General features: G+C 37.3%; 1 protein-coding gene across 2 annotated transcripts in view; it reads right to left on the reverse strand.

Moving 5' to 3' along the window:
* Positions 1-21852, reverse strand: part of LOC131069736 (actin-related protein 2/3 complex subunit 1A) — a 160412-nt gene that overhangs the window by 111973 nt on the left and 26587 nt on the right. For both annotated transcript variants that reach the window (XM_058005273.2, XM_058005272.2), the window contains exons 3-6: positions 15368-15462; positions 15134-15210; positions 14834-14928; positions 4906-4975 (exon numbers count right to left, since the gene is read on the reverse strand). In XM_058005273.2, the coding sequence (XP_057861256.1) occupies positions 4906-4975; positions 14834-14928; positions 15134-15210; positions 15368-15462 (337 nt within the window). The remainder of the gene's footprint in view (positions 1-4905; positions 4976-14833; positions 14929-15133; positions 15211-15367; positions 15463-21852) is intronic.

The following is a 21852-nucleotide window of genomic DNA, read 5'->3' on the forward strand; positions in this document are numbered from 1 at the left end:
TTATGCACATTTTTTAGGATTGCAACATGTTTTAAAAAGTCTGATTTTCAGGTTGTCTTCAGAATTGTTGACTGCGGAAGGTGTCTTCAGACATTCATTGTGTGAAAACACAACCTTTCACACCTTTCCTTAATCATCATTTATCCGGTATACTCCTTTGCATTTTAGCTTGCATATTTTCTAAGCATAAGGAGGTATTCATGAATTTTATGGAAGGCTTCCATGCCTTAGTGTTGTCACACTTTGAACTTAATTACTAAAATTTACCAAGTGTATGGATTATTTTCCTAACTCCATGCTCTAAATTAGCTAAATCTTTAGAAAGTCAGGAATTTTATTACGACCATTATTTATTTTCCTAAATCTAACTTCGAGCTTCATACAGGTGCAATGTCAAAGTCTAGATATAAGGAAAGGAAAGAACTATTGAAGATGCTAGAGACTGGATTTTATCCAGAGCTTAAGATTTCATCCAGATGGAAAGAGATCACTGATACAAACATGCATTTCCTAGACTTCGACCAGATGCAACGTCAGATGTTCGGAGTCAGAGATCAAGTTCCTTCCCCAGCCTATGCGAATATTATGAAGAGTGGCATTTTCCATGCCGCTGGATTTCCACAGTCCATACAGTGTAGTGAGTTTATCCTGGAGTGTGCACGATGTTACGATCTGCTCACAAGAATGATCAAGAGTCCTAAGGGTGTTGTCATTGCCTACCTTGTTGAGGATGCCATCGCGGAGGTGTTCGAAATTCCACGCGGAACAGACATGAAGGATGTGACCAAGGAGGATTATGCAGAAAGATACACGAAGAAGATGGGTGTATGCAAGAATTTAATTAACAAAGAGTGGATGATTGAACCTAGGTCTCATCATTCCAAGGCTCCCAAGACACTCATGTGCATAGATTTTAAGGAGGATTATAGTGATTTGATATTCCTACTCAACAGAGTAATGGGGATGCCGCAAGGAGCAATATTTGATGGATGGATGTTCTACTTAATCCAGGATTGTCTTAGAGGAACACTAGTGAATTGGTCCAAGATTATAAGTGACAACCTAGATTTTCAGTTGAGGAATGTGGAGCGGTCCAAGTCATTCGCCATGACTTCCTACCTGGTGTACCTGCTTGCACGGTTTGTTTCATATAGAGGATTAATATGCAAAGGTGAAGTCGGGAATGGGCAAGGACAGTTCAAGAGTCATGAATGCTACCCCCAGCTGAGCATGTATAGAATTGAAGACTATAAGAGAGTGAATGATGCATTCACTATGTACATCACACGGATGCTGCAAGGCGGAATCCACAGAAGATTGTCCAAGGAGGCAATAGAGTTAATAGAAAATATGGATCGTGGTATATACAGTTTCCCACTTTCACATACCTCAAAATTCATGGGTTTCAATCTGAACCCTACAGACTTCCTAGGTATCCAACTGACAGAATGATATTGTTGGAAGTGGTGAGACAGCTTCTAGAGTTCGATGTTATTCAAAGAGAGAAGCACAGGACAAGCATGACATTCCCTATTTCAGTTGGGAAGATGTCAGAGGTATGCCAGTCCGCCATAGCCGCCAGCACTGCGAGTGAGGAATTTGCATTCTATCGATTTGCTACATATAAGAAGAGAGAAAGACTTGATCCAAACAAAAAGGTCGGAGGGATCAGAGGAGAGAAGTTCACTCACAAGATTGACATAGAAGATTATTGGGCTAACCTGATGGACGAACAAGCAGTAAAGAGAAGAATGTGGTCCAGAATGTCAATGGATTTTATGAGGAAGTGTGGACTTTTCCTCATTCCTGATCAAATATTAGATGATAGAGATCATACACATCCACAGTATGAGAGTGAAATGAAGAAGGCAATCCTATTGCCAAATTGGTCAAAGTCAGAAGAGATTGACCTGAATATATTGATGAGAGAGGTCTTGAATTTCTCCCACCTATGGGTGGATATACAGATGACTAAGTTAGTTGACATGGGTGTTCCCTTCACTTATGAAAGGATGAAGCCGGAAGAGTCTACTTCTGAGGATGATCAGAGGACTGTCAGTGATGTCAAGATTCATGTAGACGAAGAGAGTCAAGCTCCCAAGAGAAGGAAGAACACGCCAGGAGAAGTCAAGGCCAGAGGGCAGAAGATAGATGAGATGAAGAAGAAGCAGAAGACTATCATTCCGCCTATCATTCCTTCACCCCCTCCCAGTGTCTCATCAATCGAAGTGATTGAAGTAACAGAACAGGATAAAGGAGACTCAGCAATGTTCCAACACGGTGATACTACCAGAGAATATTCAGGAGTTCCATGCCACAGCGACATCTGCACCTCCTGATGAGAATAATGATCAGCCTGAATCCCCTACTGTCCTTTTGGAAGTTAGTTTGGGAAATGAGGTATATGATTGGACCAGGAATAATCTTGATGATGATGATGATGTTATCTCGGCATTGAAGGAGCTTGATCGAGAAGTATGTCTCGATGATGGTATGGAGATGGCCGCTATTCCTGAATGGTTGACGAGAAGTATGGAAAAAAGTAAACAAATGATAGAGGTACAGCCTATTGATGATATTGATGACTACCTGGCTAGGAAGGCTAAGGAGAAGGAGCCCAAGAGAGCGGAGATTTTGTCGCACATAGCTAGAGATGAGACAGGAATGCGGATTGCGCAGATTGTTGTTCCTATTGCAGGCGTGACAGCGGACATTGCTACTCCTATGGATTTCCGAATCACTTTAGTTGCCCTTGGCCGTACATCCAGAAAGCAGGAATTCCAGGAGATTGGTGAAAACCTCCAGGCAATCGATGTGAGGTTAGGCAGAGCGATTGCAGAGAAAGAAAGGTACAGAGAAGAGAATATCAGACTTAGAGAGTATATTGCAGGGACAAGGCGTGAAAATCCCACCCTTATTTCCCCTATTGCAGTTGACCATGGAATACATTCACACTGCGAGGTAGTGAGAGGTACACACTCGGAGGTGGAGAAGTGGATTGATAGCACAAAAAAGCAGGCAGATGATTTCCTTACTCAGTTTGTCCATGCATATGATAGGACAACAGGGCTTGTATTCAGAATCCAGTATTTGGAGGGAGTTTGGGAAGAATTCCGGCCTATCCAAGACAAGACTATTCCACGCCTCCAGGCTTTGAAGAAGATTCCTAATTCCACCTTGGTCAGCGAGAACATTGTGCACAGTGGAGACAGATATGATTTCCATGGCTGGTATTGTTCATTAGCCGTGAAGAAATCAACTTATGAGAACGCCCAGTCGAGTTGTATGGAGATGGAAGGATTAATTCAGGACATTCGGATGAAGATCCTTGCCTCGATTGAAGAATTATTGGGTGTTGATGTTAGTGATGCTAGTGGTTTACACTTAGCCGAATTAAGAGACAAGATGAAATTTATGTATTTTTGCCAGTTGGACTCTTTGAAGAAGAGTCAGATAGATGACTTGGTCTCTTTGTTGATTCACGTTCATAGTTCGCAGAAGCTCATGCCAGAATGGGAGAACACTTTGAATGCTTGCTCGGACTCACTGGACGTGATTGGTTTACAACAAGATACCTTGCCTAGCATTTCCATGGAGGAGTTAGATTCAGTATTGGCTAGATTCTTGGAGTATGCTAGGAGAGAGAGAGAGAGATGCAGGGAGGAATCTTCTAGAAGATTCCCTATTTGATGACTAGGTATCTTTTCATTGGGCCATATGTTGGTGGTGCCATTTTTTATGTAACCCTAATTAGGGCAATTCTAGGGTTTTGTTGGCATGATCTCGGTCGTTGATCTTAGATCAATCTTGGCCATCCATTTTGTAAGAGACTCTATATATGCCTCCTTGTCTCTCATTTGTAAGAGAGTTTTTGTAGAATTGTTGGTATATGCTACAGCTATTTGAATCCTGATCATTGTTCAATTGTTGGTGATTTTGCTCTTCAAATGTTGTCTTTGCATTCATGATTCTCAATTCCTCCAAATTAGATTAGAAGTTAGATTAGAATTTATTTTCATGTATGTTAGATTGAGCGAAAGATTTGTTGAATTCATTTGTGTGGAATCCTTAATCCATACCACTAGCCTCTTGCCGCTGGTAAGTGTGCCTTGTGTGATCAACTGGAATTTGAGTAAGCATAACTTCAACTATTATGCATTCGTTGACAAGCATCAACTTGGATGGTGTCAACGTTTGATGGTGATAGCCTGAAAATCTTTAAGTATACCTTAGACGATTGCACTAAGCTTGTGTCAATACCTAATTGTGAGACCTTGCTTGGTTTGATTCCATTGAATCCATTCATCATTTCCTACATTCCTAGGCTTAGAATAGATTTCTTGAACCCTATTCCTTTTGTCCTTTTTTTAAGTAAGAAGTAAATCCAGAGCCATATTGATAAATCTTAAGTTGTCAGCACATTTATTCCGCATCATTCATGATAATCCAAACATTTGCGTAAGTCCCCAAGTGAAACACAGCAATTCACATCGACCATTGAGTTACCCACTCGTCAAGACCTGACATGTAGAAACCTTGGAATCATTTTAGTTGATCTCATTCTTAGCATCTGAGGTGATTTTGTTCAAGAGAGGGTAAATTACCTTGGTACTTTATTCTGAAATGTTTTGTGCCTAAAACACACATCAACAGGATCCCTAGAAGATGTAGCGTGGAGTAGAGTCCTCACTAAGAAGTATTGTATGGTGTTCCCCTAGCTCAAGGGATTATTCTATTTCTGAATATATTGGATATTAAGACATTTTGACCCACAAAAATCTCATGTTGTGCACGATCTACATTCACATTGTCGTGGATATTAACATTAACTATAATATTCATCAAATTTTCAGTATCAAATTGTAGCATGCATGTTATAGGGAAGGGCAGAGAGAAATCAACTACCAGTTATTATCTTGTTCATAATAGCAAATACAAACACTTTTAGCTCCACTTCCAACAGCAAACTTGTTTTCTGAAACAAGAAGGAAAAAGATGGTCAACCACATGAAAGTTTCACAGTACAAGTAAAACCAATCCTAATAATTCTTACATAATACATTTTCTAGCAAGTCTCCACAGTATCCTATTCGCATACGATTATGTAAAACCAGTTTGCATTCAATATGACAGATAAGTTATTTCCTGTGAACAATTATAGAAGCCCAGTTTGCAGTCAGATATGCACACATTTTTATCTTATTCTTTTATGGAGCTCCACAAAATGAAGAGATTGCCTTGGAAAAGTTAGAAGTCTGGCATTTACTTTTGGGTCCTAATGTGGAGAAAATATTAATATCCAGATCAGGAATTTCAAATTTAAAGTTAAACTATAGAGTGATAATCATTCTTGTAATAATTCACAATAATATTCAAAAAGTATTCAAAATTTTACCCTTTTTCTTTTCAAAAATATGTATATTGTAAATATAAGATCATTTGTATCTCTTTGATAGTAAGCACCCATTGAAGCAAAATAAAACACGGATCAGTTCAACGGATCATCGTATGAATGTGTAACACCCATACAAGCTCATAAGCAAATTAACAACAAATTTAGTTGAAAAGTCAATCCAGATAACTTTCACAAAGCTCTAAGTGGTATTTAAGCTTTCAAAATTCCCATTCTAAGTTCTCACAACTGATTTGGAAAAATAACTGTTAAAAAGTACAATGATATTTACATCTCTAATGGGCTATTAGTTGAAAGGAAAGATAATAGAAATAAGAAATAGAAGCCTCCAACGGAGGAGGGTTTTGGAAATTGAAATTTGATGGTCAGTCATAAGGAAATCTAGGCCTTGCTAGGGCTGGGTATATTCTTCATGATTCTTCAAAAGTTTTCATCAAAGGGGGATCAATTCAGCTAGAAATGGAAACTAACAAAGAGGCAGAATGGAAAGAAGTAATCACAGGGCTGATGCTGAACTCATCAAAAGGGTGATGAAAATTTTTATTTGAAGGGATTGAATGAATGGGATTAATGGTTTGAGGAATGTGAGCTGCCTAAACTGGAAGCTTAATTCCCTCTTGGAGGAGGCTTCAGGAATTTGTGGGCACTTTGATAGTGTATCATTCTCTCACTGTTCTAAGGAGTAAAACAAAAGTAGCTGATCTCTTGGCTAAAAAGGGGGTGTCGACCTTTCCCCTTTCTCAGCTCTAGAAATTTATAACATAGCTAATTGGGTTAACCTTCACAAAGTGTTAGACTAAGACAAGTACCTGTGAAAATGCATGGATGGTGTGTAGTGATCCACCCCGGATCTTAAATGCAAAGTTTGGATTTTTTTTGGAATTTTTTCTGATTCCTGGTTTTTTGTGTTTTTGTGTAGTTTCCTGATTTTTTGTGGTTGTGCAAGGCTCACAAAACTACCTGCAAGGCTCCACAAGCTCCAGGGGATCATCAGGTGGACTGCCAGTCTCCTCCTAATAAATAGGAAACTAGCTCTGAACTCCTAAAACACCTCACAAACCTCCCCAAAGGTCACCTAACCTCCTAAATGGGCTCCCTATCCACTGTATTAGCCTACGGGAACCATGATGATAGGCTAACCTTGCTAGAAACCATCTGCTCTTAGGAACGGGACATTAGATGGTGGTTCCCCTTGTCATGATGTTTATTCTGTTTGGTTGTAAGGTATCTGGGTAGGGTTTTTTTGGTGATTGATTTCTATTCTCCTCATGCATGTGCAGCTCTATATGTGGCATGGCAAATGTGTAAGTTGTATGGGCCTTTGTCAGTTGGCACACTAGTTTTGTTGGATTCCGTCCTCAGCTTTTGTGTGGTTTTCTTCTGGCTTCCTAGGTGTATTTCGATTTGTTATAGGCAGATTTGTTATAGAAGGCAAGAATGTTGGCTCCCCCAAGGACCCATGATGCAAAGGAGGTGTCACCAATCATAGATTGCAAAAGATATTCAATTGCTGCAACACTGCTTTGTTCAATTTAGTCAAAGGTGTTATAGATTCTGAAGGATTAGCAGAAATGGCAATCCACACTCTTGTGCAACGATCTTGGGTAAATTCAAGGACAAGCTCTCATAGATTGTGCAATCATTGGAGGTTAGGTTCTGCCTAGAAACTCTTCTGGTACAACAGGATGTAGACTTGGTGGGGACTGCCTTCCCTCTAGGTGTGACACTAGATATTAAGGAGAATGTTGATGGGCAGGATTTTTTGTCTATGCAAGCAAAGCTTGAGGATGTCATCATGATATTAGTAATCTCCCAACCATTTGCCAAGATTTACAATTGGTAATGAAGCATTTAATAGTCTATCATCATAAAGGTATTCTTTAACTCCTGAGTGACAACATGCTGCCATGCCTGGAGGTCGGAAATTTGGTGCACTCTATGAAGTGAGTTGAGATTATAAAAGGTGTTCAATTTGAAGGGTTGGCAAAGAGAGAATGATGACTAATCCAGTGGCAGTTTTGCCCAACGGGGTTTTGAAAAGGGCCTATGACTATTGGAGAGAAGCCCTTAAAGGTTCAGAGCGCCACGTTGGGGGGTCTCCCACCTACCATAACTTTACTTTGGTTTTTTGCATTAGGTTATGTTAAATGGTGTAGTGCTTAACTTTCCTTCCTATTTTTGCCTACTCCCCTTCAAGAATTACTCACATAGGTGTTTAGTTATTGTCTATGTTATGATTTTTGGGCTGGAGCCCCATGATAGAACAATGGATATTGATCTATAAGAAATTATTTACATCTGATTAAAATAAAAAACACCACAAATGGAGTTCATTGCTGGAAATGGAGGTCCTTGGATGACATGGGACTGCCAAGGGAGGATGTGCTTCTGTTGCAAGGGATTCTCAACGAGAGCACAGTACATCTTAGAGAAGGACAAGACATCCTCATTTGGAATGGGTCCAAGACAGGCAGCTATAATGCAAAGGATGGCTACAAATGTTTGGAAAGAGAGCAACAGTGGGTTGAATCAGAGTTGCCAGTGAAGCTATGTTGGAACAAATTTTGTTTACCTAAAGCAGGTACTTTCACTTGGGCAGCACTACAAAAGTGAATTCTTACAGCAGATAGGTTTGCAAAGATGGGCTTTAGTGCTCCATCCCACTGCCCATTTTGTAAAAGTGCCGGCAAGACAGTGGATCACTTATTGTTAGAGTGTACCTTCGCTCAGGAATGCTGGAGATGGTTGTGTGCAAGATTGGGATGGGTAGGTGCCCTTCCAAACAACATTCTTAGTCTGTTCCAGTCATGGCCTGCCTTAAGTAATACAACAAATGTTCTCCTACTTACGGATATTATCACCCTCCATCCTTATATGGGAAATTTTGAAAGAACGAAATCAGAGAATTTTCCAAGAGAAAGAAATGCGTATATCAACTTTTCTCAACAAAGTCAAAGCAGCTGTGGTAGAGGTGACTAATAGTAGAATTAGAGATCCTACTATGTGCAATGCAAAATTCACTGAATGGAATGCACATGTGAGGAGACAATGGTTTGGATTGAAAATTCCCCAGGCAGTTGGCCCAAGTGGGCTTGACACTCAGCGATTAAGGAGGAGGCAGTATGGCAGGCTCCTCAAGAAGGTTGGTTTACACTGAACTTTGATGGTGTATCTAGGGAAAACCCTGGAACGTCTAGGGCCAGGTGTATCATTAGGAATGAGGATGGAAATCCCATTTGCAGATTGGCGAAACCTTTAGTTAAGGGCACAAATAATGAACCCGAGCTTCAGGCACTCATCTTGGGTTTGAGAAAGGGAATAGATTTGAGGATCAAAAACTTGGAGGTGGAATGAGATTCTATGTTGGCTATTAACGCTCTGAGAAAAGGGCAAACTCTGAGCTGGAAGCTATAGGCTATCCTAGATGTGGCACTGGAATCGATCAAAAACTTCAAAATGATAGTAGCTGGTCATACATATAGAGAAGCCAACACTGAGGCAGACAGATTGGCTAATCAAGCAGCAGACAGGATGGGTTTCTGCTAGATGCTTTAAGGATGAGGCTGTGGGTATTAAAATGATATTATATCTATTCTATAATGGTCATCTTAGTTGTCGACTTAGTTGGCTTTCTTAGTTCGTTTAGTGTAACTACTACTTCTTTTATGGAAGGCGTGTTGACGTGCATTTTGTGACCACGCACAACACAGAATAAATTTTTCCAACGGTCACTTTACTCTCTCTTGATCAAAGTACAATTGTATGCTAAGATTGCAGTAAGTTCAAATAATTGACTCCAAGGTTCCGATTATGCAATGGATGTGACTCAATTGGCTTGATGTTTGTTGGTAATCCAAGGGGGACTTACGTTTGGATCATTCTTTCACTTCTTTGTCGTGGTTGGAACTTCATCATCAGATATAGCGATTTTGTGATGCTCCTACTTCGACTAAACTGAACTGAAATTAAAGGGGAAAGGATTAGAAGGATCTAAATCTACTCCTAAGGGCACTAATATCAATAGATAGTGCTCAAATGGATGAATTCCAAAATAAACCAAGTTCTGCTTCACCAAGATTAACTACAACTACACAAGAACTGGTGCAATCTTCCAAGGATGTTGAAGGATTTTCACATAGAGAAAGTGCATTTGAATACCCTAAATGGCGCAATCCAAACAACTATCAACAATCGAACTTAGCACAAATTTAATGGCTCGGGCTAACTTTACACAACAACTTATAATCAACAAGATGCAAAATATATGAACCATGTAAATTCATCAAACACCATCAGATTCTCCATTGAAAATCAAAGCACTTTATCTAATATTTGAGAAAATAAAATTCTACTCTAAGTGAGGAAGGTGAAACCATGCAAGTTCTGAAAAATAACTTAAGTGGACACCATCAGAGAACCATCCGAGAACAATGTTTCACTGTTATTATGTCAATAACTTATCACAACAATTTCATGCAAATCTCCCTCAACAAATGAAGGGGTCGCCCCCTTATATAGGCCTCGAGCCTTGATTGCATCCAAACCCTAATTAGTGTTCGATCGAAAAGATTGCACACACATGATGCAATAAGGTGGGAATAAACATTAATGACCCATCATGCCCATCATCAATTAATTACATTCTTGCCAAAAATGGCATCCATTGGGCATTAAATGCACCACTTTCAAATTCGCCCAATGTGTAATTAATGCTCCATCATGCAATAAATTGCCCATAATGCTCTAAATGCTCGACCATCTCCAAGATCGGCCATATGCAATAAATGCTCCATTATCTCACCATGCATTGACTCAGCCGCCACTTGGCCAAATATCCCAACAATGAACGCGCCACCATGCTGCCATGCATTCAATAGATGCTCGCCATGCAAGTGGACCTCACCATCATTTATAATTTTCCTAGTTGTGCTTCATTAATACGGAATATTCTCTTTGCATGTCGCCAACACATCCTTTACAAGAATCTTTCCATTCCAAGCTCACAAAAGACATTTTGGAAGATTTTCCCGCCTTGGAAGAATGTTAACAATCTTTTCCATTTCTGAAGGATTCCTTGTATGTCAGGAACTCTAGGAGAGAGAAAATCTTTGTAGAGAGATTTTTTGTCCTAAAGGAAATTTTTTGCGTTCTAGTTCATACTTCATCCTGTACAGAGATTTTTCTAACCACTGACCATTTTCCATGTTCAAGGAATTTTGTCCTGAAGGAAGGAATTTCCAACATTAGTCAATTTTTTACTTTCCTGGAATTTTGTCCTGAGGGAAGGAATTTCCAACACTTAGTCAATTTTTTACTTTTCCTGGAATTTTTTCCTACAGGAATAAGTCAATTTTTTACTTTTCCTGGAATTCTCTCCTAAAGGAAGGAATTTCCAACACTTAGTCAATTTTTCACTTTTCCTATTTTTTAGGAATTTTTTCCACTCTTAGATCCGAGATTCAGGAGAGAGAGAACTCTCTTCTTTGATCAATTTTGTCACTGCCTCGAAATTTCTTCAATTTTGGGTGAATTTCCATACCTGAGAAGGATTTTTTATTTTCTTTCCTAAGGGGATTTTCCTTTCTCATTCTTATCCTTGACTTCTTCCTTGCCCGGAATTCCTTGTTCAATCAAATCCTTGGGCAGAATTGGAGAAGGAAAATTCCTTCCTTATCCTTGACTTCTACCTTGCCTGAAATTCCTTGTTCAATCTATCCTTGGGTGGAATTTCACCTTGGAAGGAAAATTCCTTTCTTCCTTGCTTTGGCGCTATGCTTAATCCTTGGGTGCCATTTCCATACCAAAATGGAACTTACAATATTTCCTCCTTTACCTAAGTTTGGCACTCCTCCACAAGCTTGGGCGCTATCTAGACCACATGGAGGGATTTTGACCTTTTTGACTTTTCCTTGATGCCTTGGGTTTAGCGCCCATTCCTCTAACTAGGCATGCATTTCATACTGTTCAGGAATTTGCCTTGAGGAGGGAAATTCCTCCATGAGCCCTGTTTGGCACCCCCTACCTCCTGACTTGGGCACTAGAATGAGGTTGTGCAGGAATTTTGCTCGTGGAGTAAAATTCCTCCACAAGGCACATTTGGCACCTTGATGCACACTTGAGCGCTAGTTTGAGGGTGTTCAAAAATTTTGGGTGTGGAGAAAAATACATCCACAACCCTCTTTTGGCGCCCATCCACAAACTTGGGCATGAAAATGACTTAGAGAAGGAAAATTGGTCATGGAGGAGAATTTCTCCATGACCCCAATTTGGCGCCCAACCCACTTTTGAACGCCATTCACTGCTAAGGTATGGATTTTCTTGGATTTTGCCAGACAGCCATTTTTTATCAACTGTCGGATTGAGATGCCATTTTGGATCGAAGTGTTTTTCTTGCCTTAGGAGGATTTTCAACGCCTTTCCACTTTTGGAATGATTTCCATAGTCCTTTTTTGCTCAGAAGCCTACTTTTTCAAACGTTCCGAATTTAGACAAGTATTCAAGAATGCTCAGTCTTCAGTGTCAGGACCCCTACCTATGAACAACCTGCCAAAAATAGACTTACTATAAATAGTAAGTACTTCCAAATGTTAAGATTAGGGCAAAACAGGACAAGATAACACTTACTAAAAATAGTAATTTTGATTTTTGGCAAAATAAAGACAATTTGGGAGGTAACGAAATCCCTAAAGATAGGAACTTTCTAAAAATAGAAAGTTGCTTAGAATTCACTCAAATTTCACTAGTGGGTTCCTTGAAGGGTTCTGATTCCAATGCAATGTTCAATTTATCCAAAACCGTAAGAAAAAGTCTTCAAATCTAAGTTTGAAGGGTGAAACCCTAAAACGGACCTAAGGAGTTCCAAACTTGGCCAAATTCACTCAAATGACTCACAAGCTTAATCAAATCCACCCCAAAATACTTACAAAACGAGGAGACTGAAGAGACTGCCGCGAAAAGACCCAAAGAACCAAAACCAAAAGACCAAGAGGGCCTAAAAAGTAGCGGGTCCCCATTTGCAATGGGGCGATGTGTGAAAAAGTCACAACAAGGCGTAGTTAGCTTTTAAGTTTTTAGTTTTTTTAAGTGTTTTAGCTTTTTAGCTTTGTGTTGAAGCTTCAGTTTAACGGTTCATTCTTTTTAGAACATCGTCTCGTAAACCTCTTTATATACATTGTATATTCGTAAATAAATCACTTAATTATTTTTCATGGTATCAGAGCGGACCGATAGGATTTTTTTGGATTTGGCGAATTTTTATTAAAAAAATTTGGAGGCACTACTTGGATTTTTTCCTCATTTTTTTTTTTTTATCGACTACAATTTTCGGAGTTTTTTTGTTTCAAGCAACTTCAAAAAGTCTCTATTTTGTGAAGGTGTGCTAGGGTTTGCGGTCAAGGAGAAGTTTTTCTTCTGCAAGTCAAGTTCGTGGTTTGTGCCTACGTGGCTAGGGCACACGATTTACTGACGGCGTGTTTGTCCTCTGCCCATGATTTTCTGTTCATTTTTTTCCTGGTGGTTTTGGTGTTTTTTGCACGATTTCTACTACACATGGCAGTGGTTTTTGTTGCAAGATTTTCGGCAGAAGTTTTTTTCTGAGCCGCAATAATTACCGCACATTTTTGGCACCTGTGATAGCGATTTTTACGCGCTTTTTTCAGTCAGCTCAAACTTCATTCTACGCAACAGAACCCTATGTGACACGTTTTCGACGCCAACATGATTTTCTTTTGCAGGTTTAGGTGATGAATTTTACCCTCTACGATTGCACTGACAACCCGTGATTTTTGCGTCTCATTTTCACGCGATTTCCGCGTTTTTCCGGCTCGTTATTTGTGTTTCGCAATTGTGCAGACATTTTTGAGTCATGCTAAGGTCTTCAACCAACATTTGGTCTTTGTTTGGGCATGCCATGTTTCATGTTTTTTTTTATAATTTTTTTTTATCCTCAAAAAAAATTATCTATTTGTTTGTGTGATGGGTTGTTTCCACAATTCGGGAGGGCTCACTAATTTTTTAGGGTTTTTTATAATTTTATTTCCTTAAAATATTTATTTTTGGTTTTTTTACATATAACTTTTATTCTTAAAAAAATTATTCATAGGTTTTATTAATTTTTTCAACAAAAATTAGTTTTCTGGGTTTTCATTATTTTTTTCTCAAAAATAGTTTGATGGGTTTTCACGATTTTTTTTAAATTGTTTGTGGGTTTTTACAATTTTTTTCGTCAACTTTTGTGGGTTTTCACAATTTTTTTCCTCAAAACTTGTTTGTGGGATTTATAAAAATTATCATCTGTAATTCGCAAAGTTCAAGTGAGATTTTGGTTATCTGGGTTTTAATGTTGCAATCATGGTATCTTGTAGTCTATTTTGAAGTTGCTGGAGCAAACAATGCTCAGAACTCTTCTGCAAAAGTTTTTGTGGTTTTTTTACAAAATTGTGTTTTTTGCTCTTTGGAGGGTTTGCCGATTTTTCCTCAAAATCGTGGTTTCAGGCTCAATAATTTGCATGTGACAGTTCTATAGTTCACGAGTGAGGATTACATCAGGTTGGATGGCTTTTTGTACTCTTGGTCATTAACACTTTGCAAATCCTGGGACAGTCTCCATAGCAACAAAGTGTTCTTTGCATTTGTGCATTTGTGATCAAAAAATTTGCAGTGTCTTTTGTAGGGTATTGAGTACGATGACCATTAGGGAGGGTATTAAAATAATATTATATCTATTCTATAATGGTCATCTTAGTAGTCCACTTAGTTGGCTTTTTTAGTTTGTTTAGTGTAAATACCGATTCTTTTATTGGAAGGCGTAGTTAGCTTTTTAGTTTTTATCTTTTTTAAGCGTGATAGCTTTTTAGCTTCGTGTCGAAGCTTCATTTTAACGGTTCGTTCATTTTAGAACACCATCTTGTAAACCTCTTTATATACGTTGTATATTCGTGAATAAATCATTCAATTATTTTTTAGTGGGTGGTTGGTAGCTGTAGGGCAAAAGTATTCCATATCTCCTCTTGGTTCCCAAAGAGGATTGAGTAGGGTCATCACTTTGTCAATCTTTGGAATGCTAGAGGCGGTGTTGGGCATTTGCAGTGTGAAGTTTGCCTAGTCCTGCGTGACTACAGGCAGTGACATTTTGAAGCTTTATCTTACCATATGTAATACCTTTTAAATTTCAATAAATCTTTATTACAGAGCCAAAAAAAAAAACACCACAAATTATTCAGGAAAGAAACTCCTTAGTTGCAACCACACCATTTTTTAGTCATCTTTTCTTCAGCTAGTCCAAGTGTATATGATAATAGGTACAAACTATAAACCAATTCCTAAATAAACTAGTTGTTACAAACTAACAACATGCTAACAAAATTCTAATAATATTGAACAACACCTAATATGTCTAACAGCTAGGTACACGAATGTTACCTCTTGGACTCCACTTAACACAAATAGCAGCACGATTGAGTCTGAGAATCACAAGTGTTGGCAACCATTCCACACCCTCTAAGCTCCAAACATACCTACAGTTCAAAAGCCAGAAATTGGTAGAAGGAATCCACATAAAAAATCCTCAAATTCAAAGCTATGCTACATATTCCAAGGTAGTTGTATCTTTACTTTTAAGTTCAACACAACTATTAAGTAAATGAGATGCATCTACAAGCATGCTTTGTGAAGCAAACAATTAAAACAAGGAAAACCAAAGATTAGTAGATAATATCTTACGAATTTCTATCATGTGACACAGTAACAATCTTATTTGATCTCATACCCCAGTCAATCCCTGATATAAGTTGATCATGCTGCAAATAACATAAGCACACGTCAGTCTATCTTTGTCTCCTATACCCAATTACATATAGAATCTCAGTCACTAAAAGTCCACATTTAGTCCAGATTTAGTATGAGAAATGGCAACACTGTAACAAATGCAAAAAAAACAGCAAATGCAAAAAGTACCTTCTGAAGAATATGTATTCTATTCCATATAGAACTGCCATCTGGTGATGCTTTGTAAATATGCACTTCACTGTTGTTAGGGCAAACAGCAACCACTGCAAATCAAAACAGTTCATAACTCATTTGTAACAAGGAAACACAAACAAGAAAGGAATAAAAAGCAGATGAGAAACCATGGTCAACAGGAATTACGACAGATGTTAACTTTTAATACTATCAAAAGCTTCCATTTTTCCAATGGCCTAAACACCAATCCTGAACATTTTAGGGAAAGGGAAATGGATCAAATAATCGCCTTCTCCCCCTTCTTTTCTAAAAAACTGGGACATTTACTATAAAGCGGGGTTGTCCTCATATTCTTTTGCCAAAATCGGGGATGCTTTGGTGTCCTTGTGTAATCATGGCATCTCCCAATGCCTGCAACTTTTGAACAACAATTAAAAGAATTCCAACTAAAGAAAGGTGGAAGGATTCCCGTTGGCTTGTTGTGATGGAGATCAAGCCTTCTCATGCAGAGTACAAAGGAGAGTGAAGAATCTAGCTAACCATCCAAATTTAGCAAAGCTATATTGATAGCAGTCACCTATTGAAATTTGCCATGTTATCCCTGTTCATTCACACAGGAAATAGGATGATTTGCTCCACAAAGCTAGAAATTATGTGATTCTTTACCAAGGTCATTCTTGAACATCGACACTTTTTCTTCCTCAGACAAAATCCAGTCTAACCAAAATGCATTCATAAACAAATAGATAAACATCAACTCCTTGGCACCCATTTTACTTTACAAAAGAAAGAATGTAAACAGCAGGGAGATGCTGATCAGGAACAACGGATAAAACACAGCCATTAAAGTTGAGAAGAAAGTAAACTCATTCTCTCATCTAATTGGTGATGATCAGGACTCAAAATGTTTATTCAAATGCCAGCTAAGAGCTGCCCACAAGAAGAGGCCCTAAATTGAATTCGTTTCAGACTGAAATTGGCTCACACACCTATGTGGTTGTTCCTTTTCCATTGTAAATAAGTTATGAAGAGTTCAGTACTTTGTATGGGTTCACATTTATATTTTTAGCAGATATATTTTAAAGTTCATATTTTCAAACTTCAACTTCTTTTAGTTCATTTAAGTTATTTTTAGGTATTTTTAATTTGTTTGCATTTTTTAAAATTAAAATATCAATTTTTATATATTATTTATTTTTATTCACCCTGCCATTCCTAAAATATGAAAAATGAAAAAAATTCCATACTTAAAAATTGGAGAAAGACTGCATTTTCCCTAGTTGAAAAGGATTAGCCAAGAAAATTGTCAATGCTTCCTAAACCATAATAGAGAACAGAATCCTTTTTCTTGTAGGATGATAGCACATATTACAAAATAATAAACACCCTTTCTCATATCATTCTATAAGAAACTTGTGAGAAACAGTTTCCACGTGTCAAATACATAGAATATAGCATCTAAAGAATCAGGTCAAAAAGAAATAGATTAAACAAAAACAGCAGAAAGATGTAAATAAGCAAAACAAAATTTAGGCTTTGCAGCTAATTATGGACTTCGTTTTTAAGAACTTGGTTTCTCACTTCTACATTCTTTGGGTTGTTGTCGGGGGCTATAAACTGTGTTTCTGTACAAAGAAGACTAGAAGTTATATTGGGGACATTCCAATAGAAAAGAGGGGGAACTAAGTGGAAATTATCTCTGCAGTTTGAAATGATTCTAATTGTAGGAGGCTTAAGTTCACCTTCCCAACATATTGTGCTCACATACCTTCTCCCACATATTTATTCTTTACTTGTCTAGCTCATTAAACTGTTGACACCACTTATCAGATATCTTTTAATAAGCCAATCTCTTACATAGGAACCAACATATACACTTAGAACTTAAAAAAGTTAATGCAAAGTGCTCTTACAGGTAAATGTTTAAAGTGGGCAAAGGCTACTCAATTAGGTAGAATTTGGCAGATCCATTGATGGAAAGATCAAGTGCATCAATTAGAATTTAAAACGCTGTAGACTCTGCATAGTAATATAACTCTGTATAAGACCACAGACAAAAACCCTTGTCTTTATTCAACTATTGCCCCCTTCAATCACCAAGAAGGCACAATCTTTTGATGACCAAGAGCTTTCTTGATACTTTCCCAAGAGCTAAACTTTCTCAAAACCAACTTAGAGAAACTTTTCCAGGCAATAGTTTGAGCAAAGTTGAATCTTTGCTATGAAAACCTCGCTAGCACCTGCTTTTCTGAATGGAAACCAAAGTGTATCCGAGTGTATTTCAACTTTGATGTGAGCATCCAAAATAGGAGCATTACATATTTTCATGCTAGAAGGAATGAGGATAACAAGGGATTAACTGAAAATTAATAAATGAAACAGAACTGTTGCTACATCAGTTATCTCAATCAACCTAGGATTGGATGGTGTAGGCTTCTGCATGATTCTCTCTGACCAGTTTAGTACAACTTGAGTACATATCTTTGCATTAACAGAATCTAAGGATTCAAAACTCGAGGTTGGTCTGGGATTTAAATGAATTGTTTAACTGTCAATTTTGTCACAGTTCACCAAAGGGATGCATGAAAGTGCAAAGTGGTATGTCACTTTGATTTAACTACAACTGAAGCAATGTCTAATGCATTTCTGGCTCTAGAACTGGTCATTTAGCATCTTAAATGATCCCATGGATGTTGGACAATCTGCTCCAAGCTGATTCCCTTCATCATATTTTTCTTTTCTACTTAGTAATGTGCCATTGTCTATGTAATAAGTTAATGATGTATTTGAAATTTTGAATCATACATTTATTAAGGTTCATTGGATTTCAGAACTAATTGTAATGAATAGATACACTTGTTATAGGCCATATGATGAAACTGTGGTGCCAATTGCATGATGCAACATGATTCTTGATATTATCACTCTTTATGACCTGGTTATGGTGCCACTCAATCTGACAATCTCTATATCCTAATTCAGTCATTCAGTTTGAGAGACAATTACAATTGATCAAACTAACGTTTATGATTAATGGATGACCCCAACTTGGAGTTATCACCAATGATAACTTCAAGGTGAAACATCTACTTAGTGATTGAGTTTGATTGATTGGTTCAACTTGTGTGTAATGAGTTTATGTGTCATGCATGTTGGTCAATTGATTGATAGGTCTTCCAGTTGCATGTGTTAAGTATCTAATTTGACAGGATAGGGTATAATGATAACATGAGATTTGCAAACTAAACATTATGATGTTAGCTCTATTTAAGCACATCAGTGTCAATGCAAAATACAGACTCAAATGTTAGTGTATAAATGAATAAAGTGTAAGTCGCTAGCATTTATTCAAACAATCGTTTGTTTTGCAGGTTATGATGATTTTGAAGTGCTGATGTCAGTAATTTTTTCTCTCTTCTGCCTATACAAATGTCATGAGTTTCTCAAAATTTAAATTGCTGCATGCATTGGCATTTTAGAGATTTTACTGTGCTTACAAACTTGCTGCAATTCAAAATCAGCAAGTCTATGATTTAAAGAAAACAGCATTGATAGATATTTAGACTACTGTTTGTAGAGGATACTTAGTGCCCACAGGTTTATTGACTTTTGAGTATAACGTGGTATCAGAGAAGAAGTTTCACTGGTTTTTTCCCTCCAGTGAATGGCAAAAAAAAGACATGCAATGTCAGCAAGCTACGAAGAAAACTTCAGTTTGGTATGAAGCCTTCAATGCAGCCTGTCAAGTTGATGATTGATAGAAGATCTTTGAAAGGCATATGCGCATGAGATTGGCAATTAGTGATTACAGAGTTATTTACTAGCTGGGCTGATTCTATTACTAATTAAAGTGTTCTAGTAGCTGCAAACATGGGTAGCTCCAGCAAGCAAAATCTTAGGGAATGTCACTGGTTAGAGGGAACCTCCAACTTTATCCCTTGGAAATTAAGACTACAGACACTCATGGAGGAGCTGGATCTTTGGGTTACCATGGAGGATAAAGTAACTGCCCCTACAAAACCATGACTGCTGCCTGTGAGGTGAAGAGTGTCAAGGCAAGGACTTTCTCAGACTCAAAGAGCATTTGGTACATCACAAAGAAGTCTACTAAAAGTGCTGTCTTGCAAAAGAATTGTATGATTCTTTGAATGCTTTATTTCAAAGTGTGGCTATATCTAGAAATATGTTTTTAACTGTGCTGCAGAGGATGTGTACCCACCCCTCAAACCCCCATCTTGACCCCTGATGTATTTCGGGGAAAGAGGGATGTTAGGGAATGTCCCCTAGCTGTCCCCCCCTCCACCCCACTGAGCAAATGCAAAAAAATATCTATATACATATGTATATACACACATATATATGTGTACATATGCATATCTATGTGTATGTATGCATGTATATTACTATATATATGTGTGTATATATATATGTACATATATATACATATGTACATATATATATATGTGTGTGTGCATATGCATATCTATATATGTATGTATATATAGTTATACATATGTATACACACACACACACATATATATGTACATATGCATATCTATATATGTATGTATGTATGTATATTACTATATATGTGTGTGTATGTATATATACACATATATATATATATACATATACATATATGTATATGTATATAATGTATATATATATATATATATATATATATATATATACATATGCATACATAAATATATATATATGAACTTGTACTGGGGGAAAAAATTTGCCATATTGGCACACTTGAACCTTGAAACCATTCCCATTTTTGTACTAGGACGGTCAACTTTGGAAAAATCAATTGAAGGCATTTGAATAGGAATGGTGCCAACTCTAGTCACAAGATATTTGGTGTCATCGCCTAGAGCCACTTAAATTCTGGATTATTCTTGTAGTTGCAAGGCGATCGACCTATTTTCATGAGACAAGTGTCCTTGTGCTTCAGTGCCCACATAACAACTTGGTCTAGAAGTAACGTCAGAAGAAACTAAAGAAATAATAGAAAATATGGTTTCAAGTTGTGAGGCAGGATCATCACCCTCGTCTGAAAATTTTGCATTCTCAACAAACTGCTTACTTTAAAATTTTCCATTACCCTTCTTCGAACCCTTTTCTCTAGATGTTGATAAGCATAATATATTTTATTCTTTAAACCTTTCACCTTCTTAATGAGGGGGAGGTTGGGGATTTCTTCTCTCTTTGCAAAAGCCTTTGTGATTGTTATTTGTGCTCATGAGAAGTTACCTTTTGCAATTGGTAGTTGTTGAAATCAAAGGTTACCAAAGCCTCATCTTGAACATCAAAACCACTAGTGAATAGTTGGTCTCATAACACATTAATCTTTGTGTGTGGGGGGGGGTACATTTATACATATGCATACATACACACACACATATATATATACATACATATATATATACATATGTATGTATGTATATGTATGTATGTATACATATGTATATATACAAATGTATATATACACATGTATATATACACATGTATATATACATATGTATATATATACGTGTATATATACATATGTATGTATATACATACATATGTATGTATATACATACATATTATATATGTACATATACATACATATTATATATGTATATGTATGTATGTGTGTGTATACATATATGTATATGTATGTACACACACATATACTCATAAATTCAATGTTCATAATTGCTAATATATATATATACCTCATAATTTGCAACAAACAAAATACTTGAGAATTGAAATTCAATGGTTCATAGTTCAATGATTTTTCAAAAACTTGAATTGTAAATACAAAATGAAAATTACAATCAATATTCAATAATCTTCATATCACTCTTCAATGTCTTCATTGAGAGCGTGATTGTCAATAGTTGGTTCAATTTCCTTTGAACCACAATCAAATATAGTGCCACTCCCACTACCCACATCATATGTAAAAGTTGCCTCATCGACAGAGACTTGGGCATGTTGTGCAACAGCAGCATCTAAATCAGCACACTTGGTAGTTAGATCCCAAACCCTTGTCACCCACTACCCCTCCACCGTTGTAATTAGATGTCTTATGTGACAAGAGATGCAAGTTGTTGTGTGCAAAGACCAAATCCTAGACTTTTGTTGCACTCAATCAGTTGTATTTAACTAAGTGGATTAAGGAGTGTGTACTCCAATTCCACTCAGTTGAAGAACTTGCAGCCTATTGAATTTACATTCAACATTAACGGTTAAAAAACATAAATTATAATATATAGCAGCCAAAGAAAAATGAAGTTAAAAATTTAAAAATAAAAAGATGCATATACTTAGGATAGAACTTTTATCACAAGAAGTTGCAAGTGAACAAAGCCTTGGCCATGTAGGTTCCACCATTTGTGAGTGCACTTCCTATACTTGTCTTGAAGTGCGCAAATATCATGATTTTTTGAATATATGAAGTGGCCAAACTCACGCAAGATAAC

Source organism: Cryptomeria japonica, chromosome 11 (assembly GCF_030272615.1).
Source record: "Cryptomeria japonica chromosome 11, Sugi_1.0, whole genome shotgun sequence".
NCBI classification, from domain to species: Eukaryota; Viridiplantae; Streptophyta; class Pinopsida; order Cupressales; family Cupressaceae; genus Cryptomeria; species Cryptomeria japonica.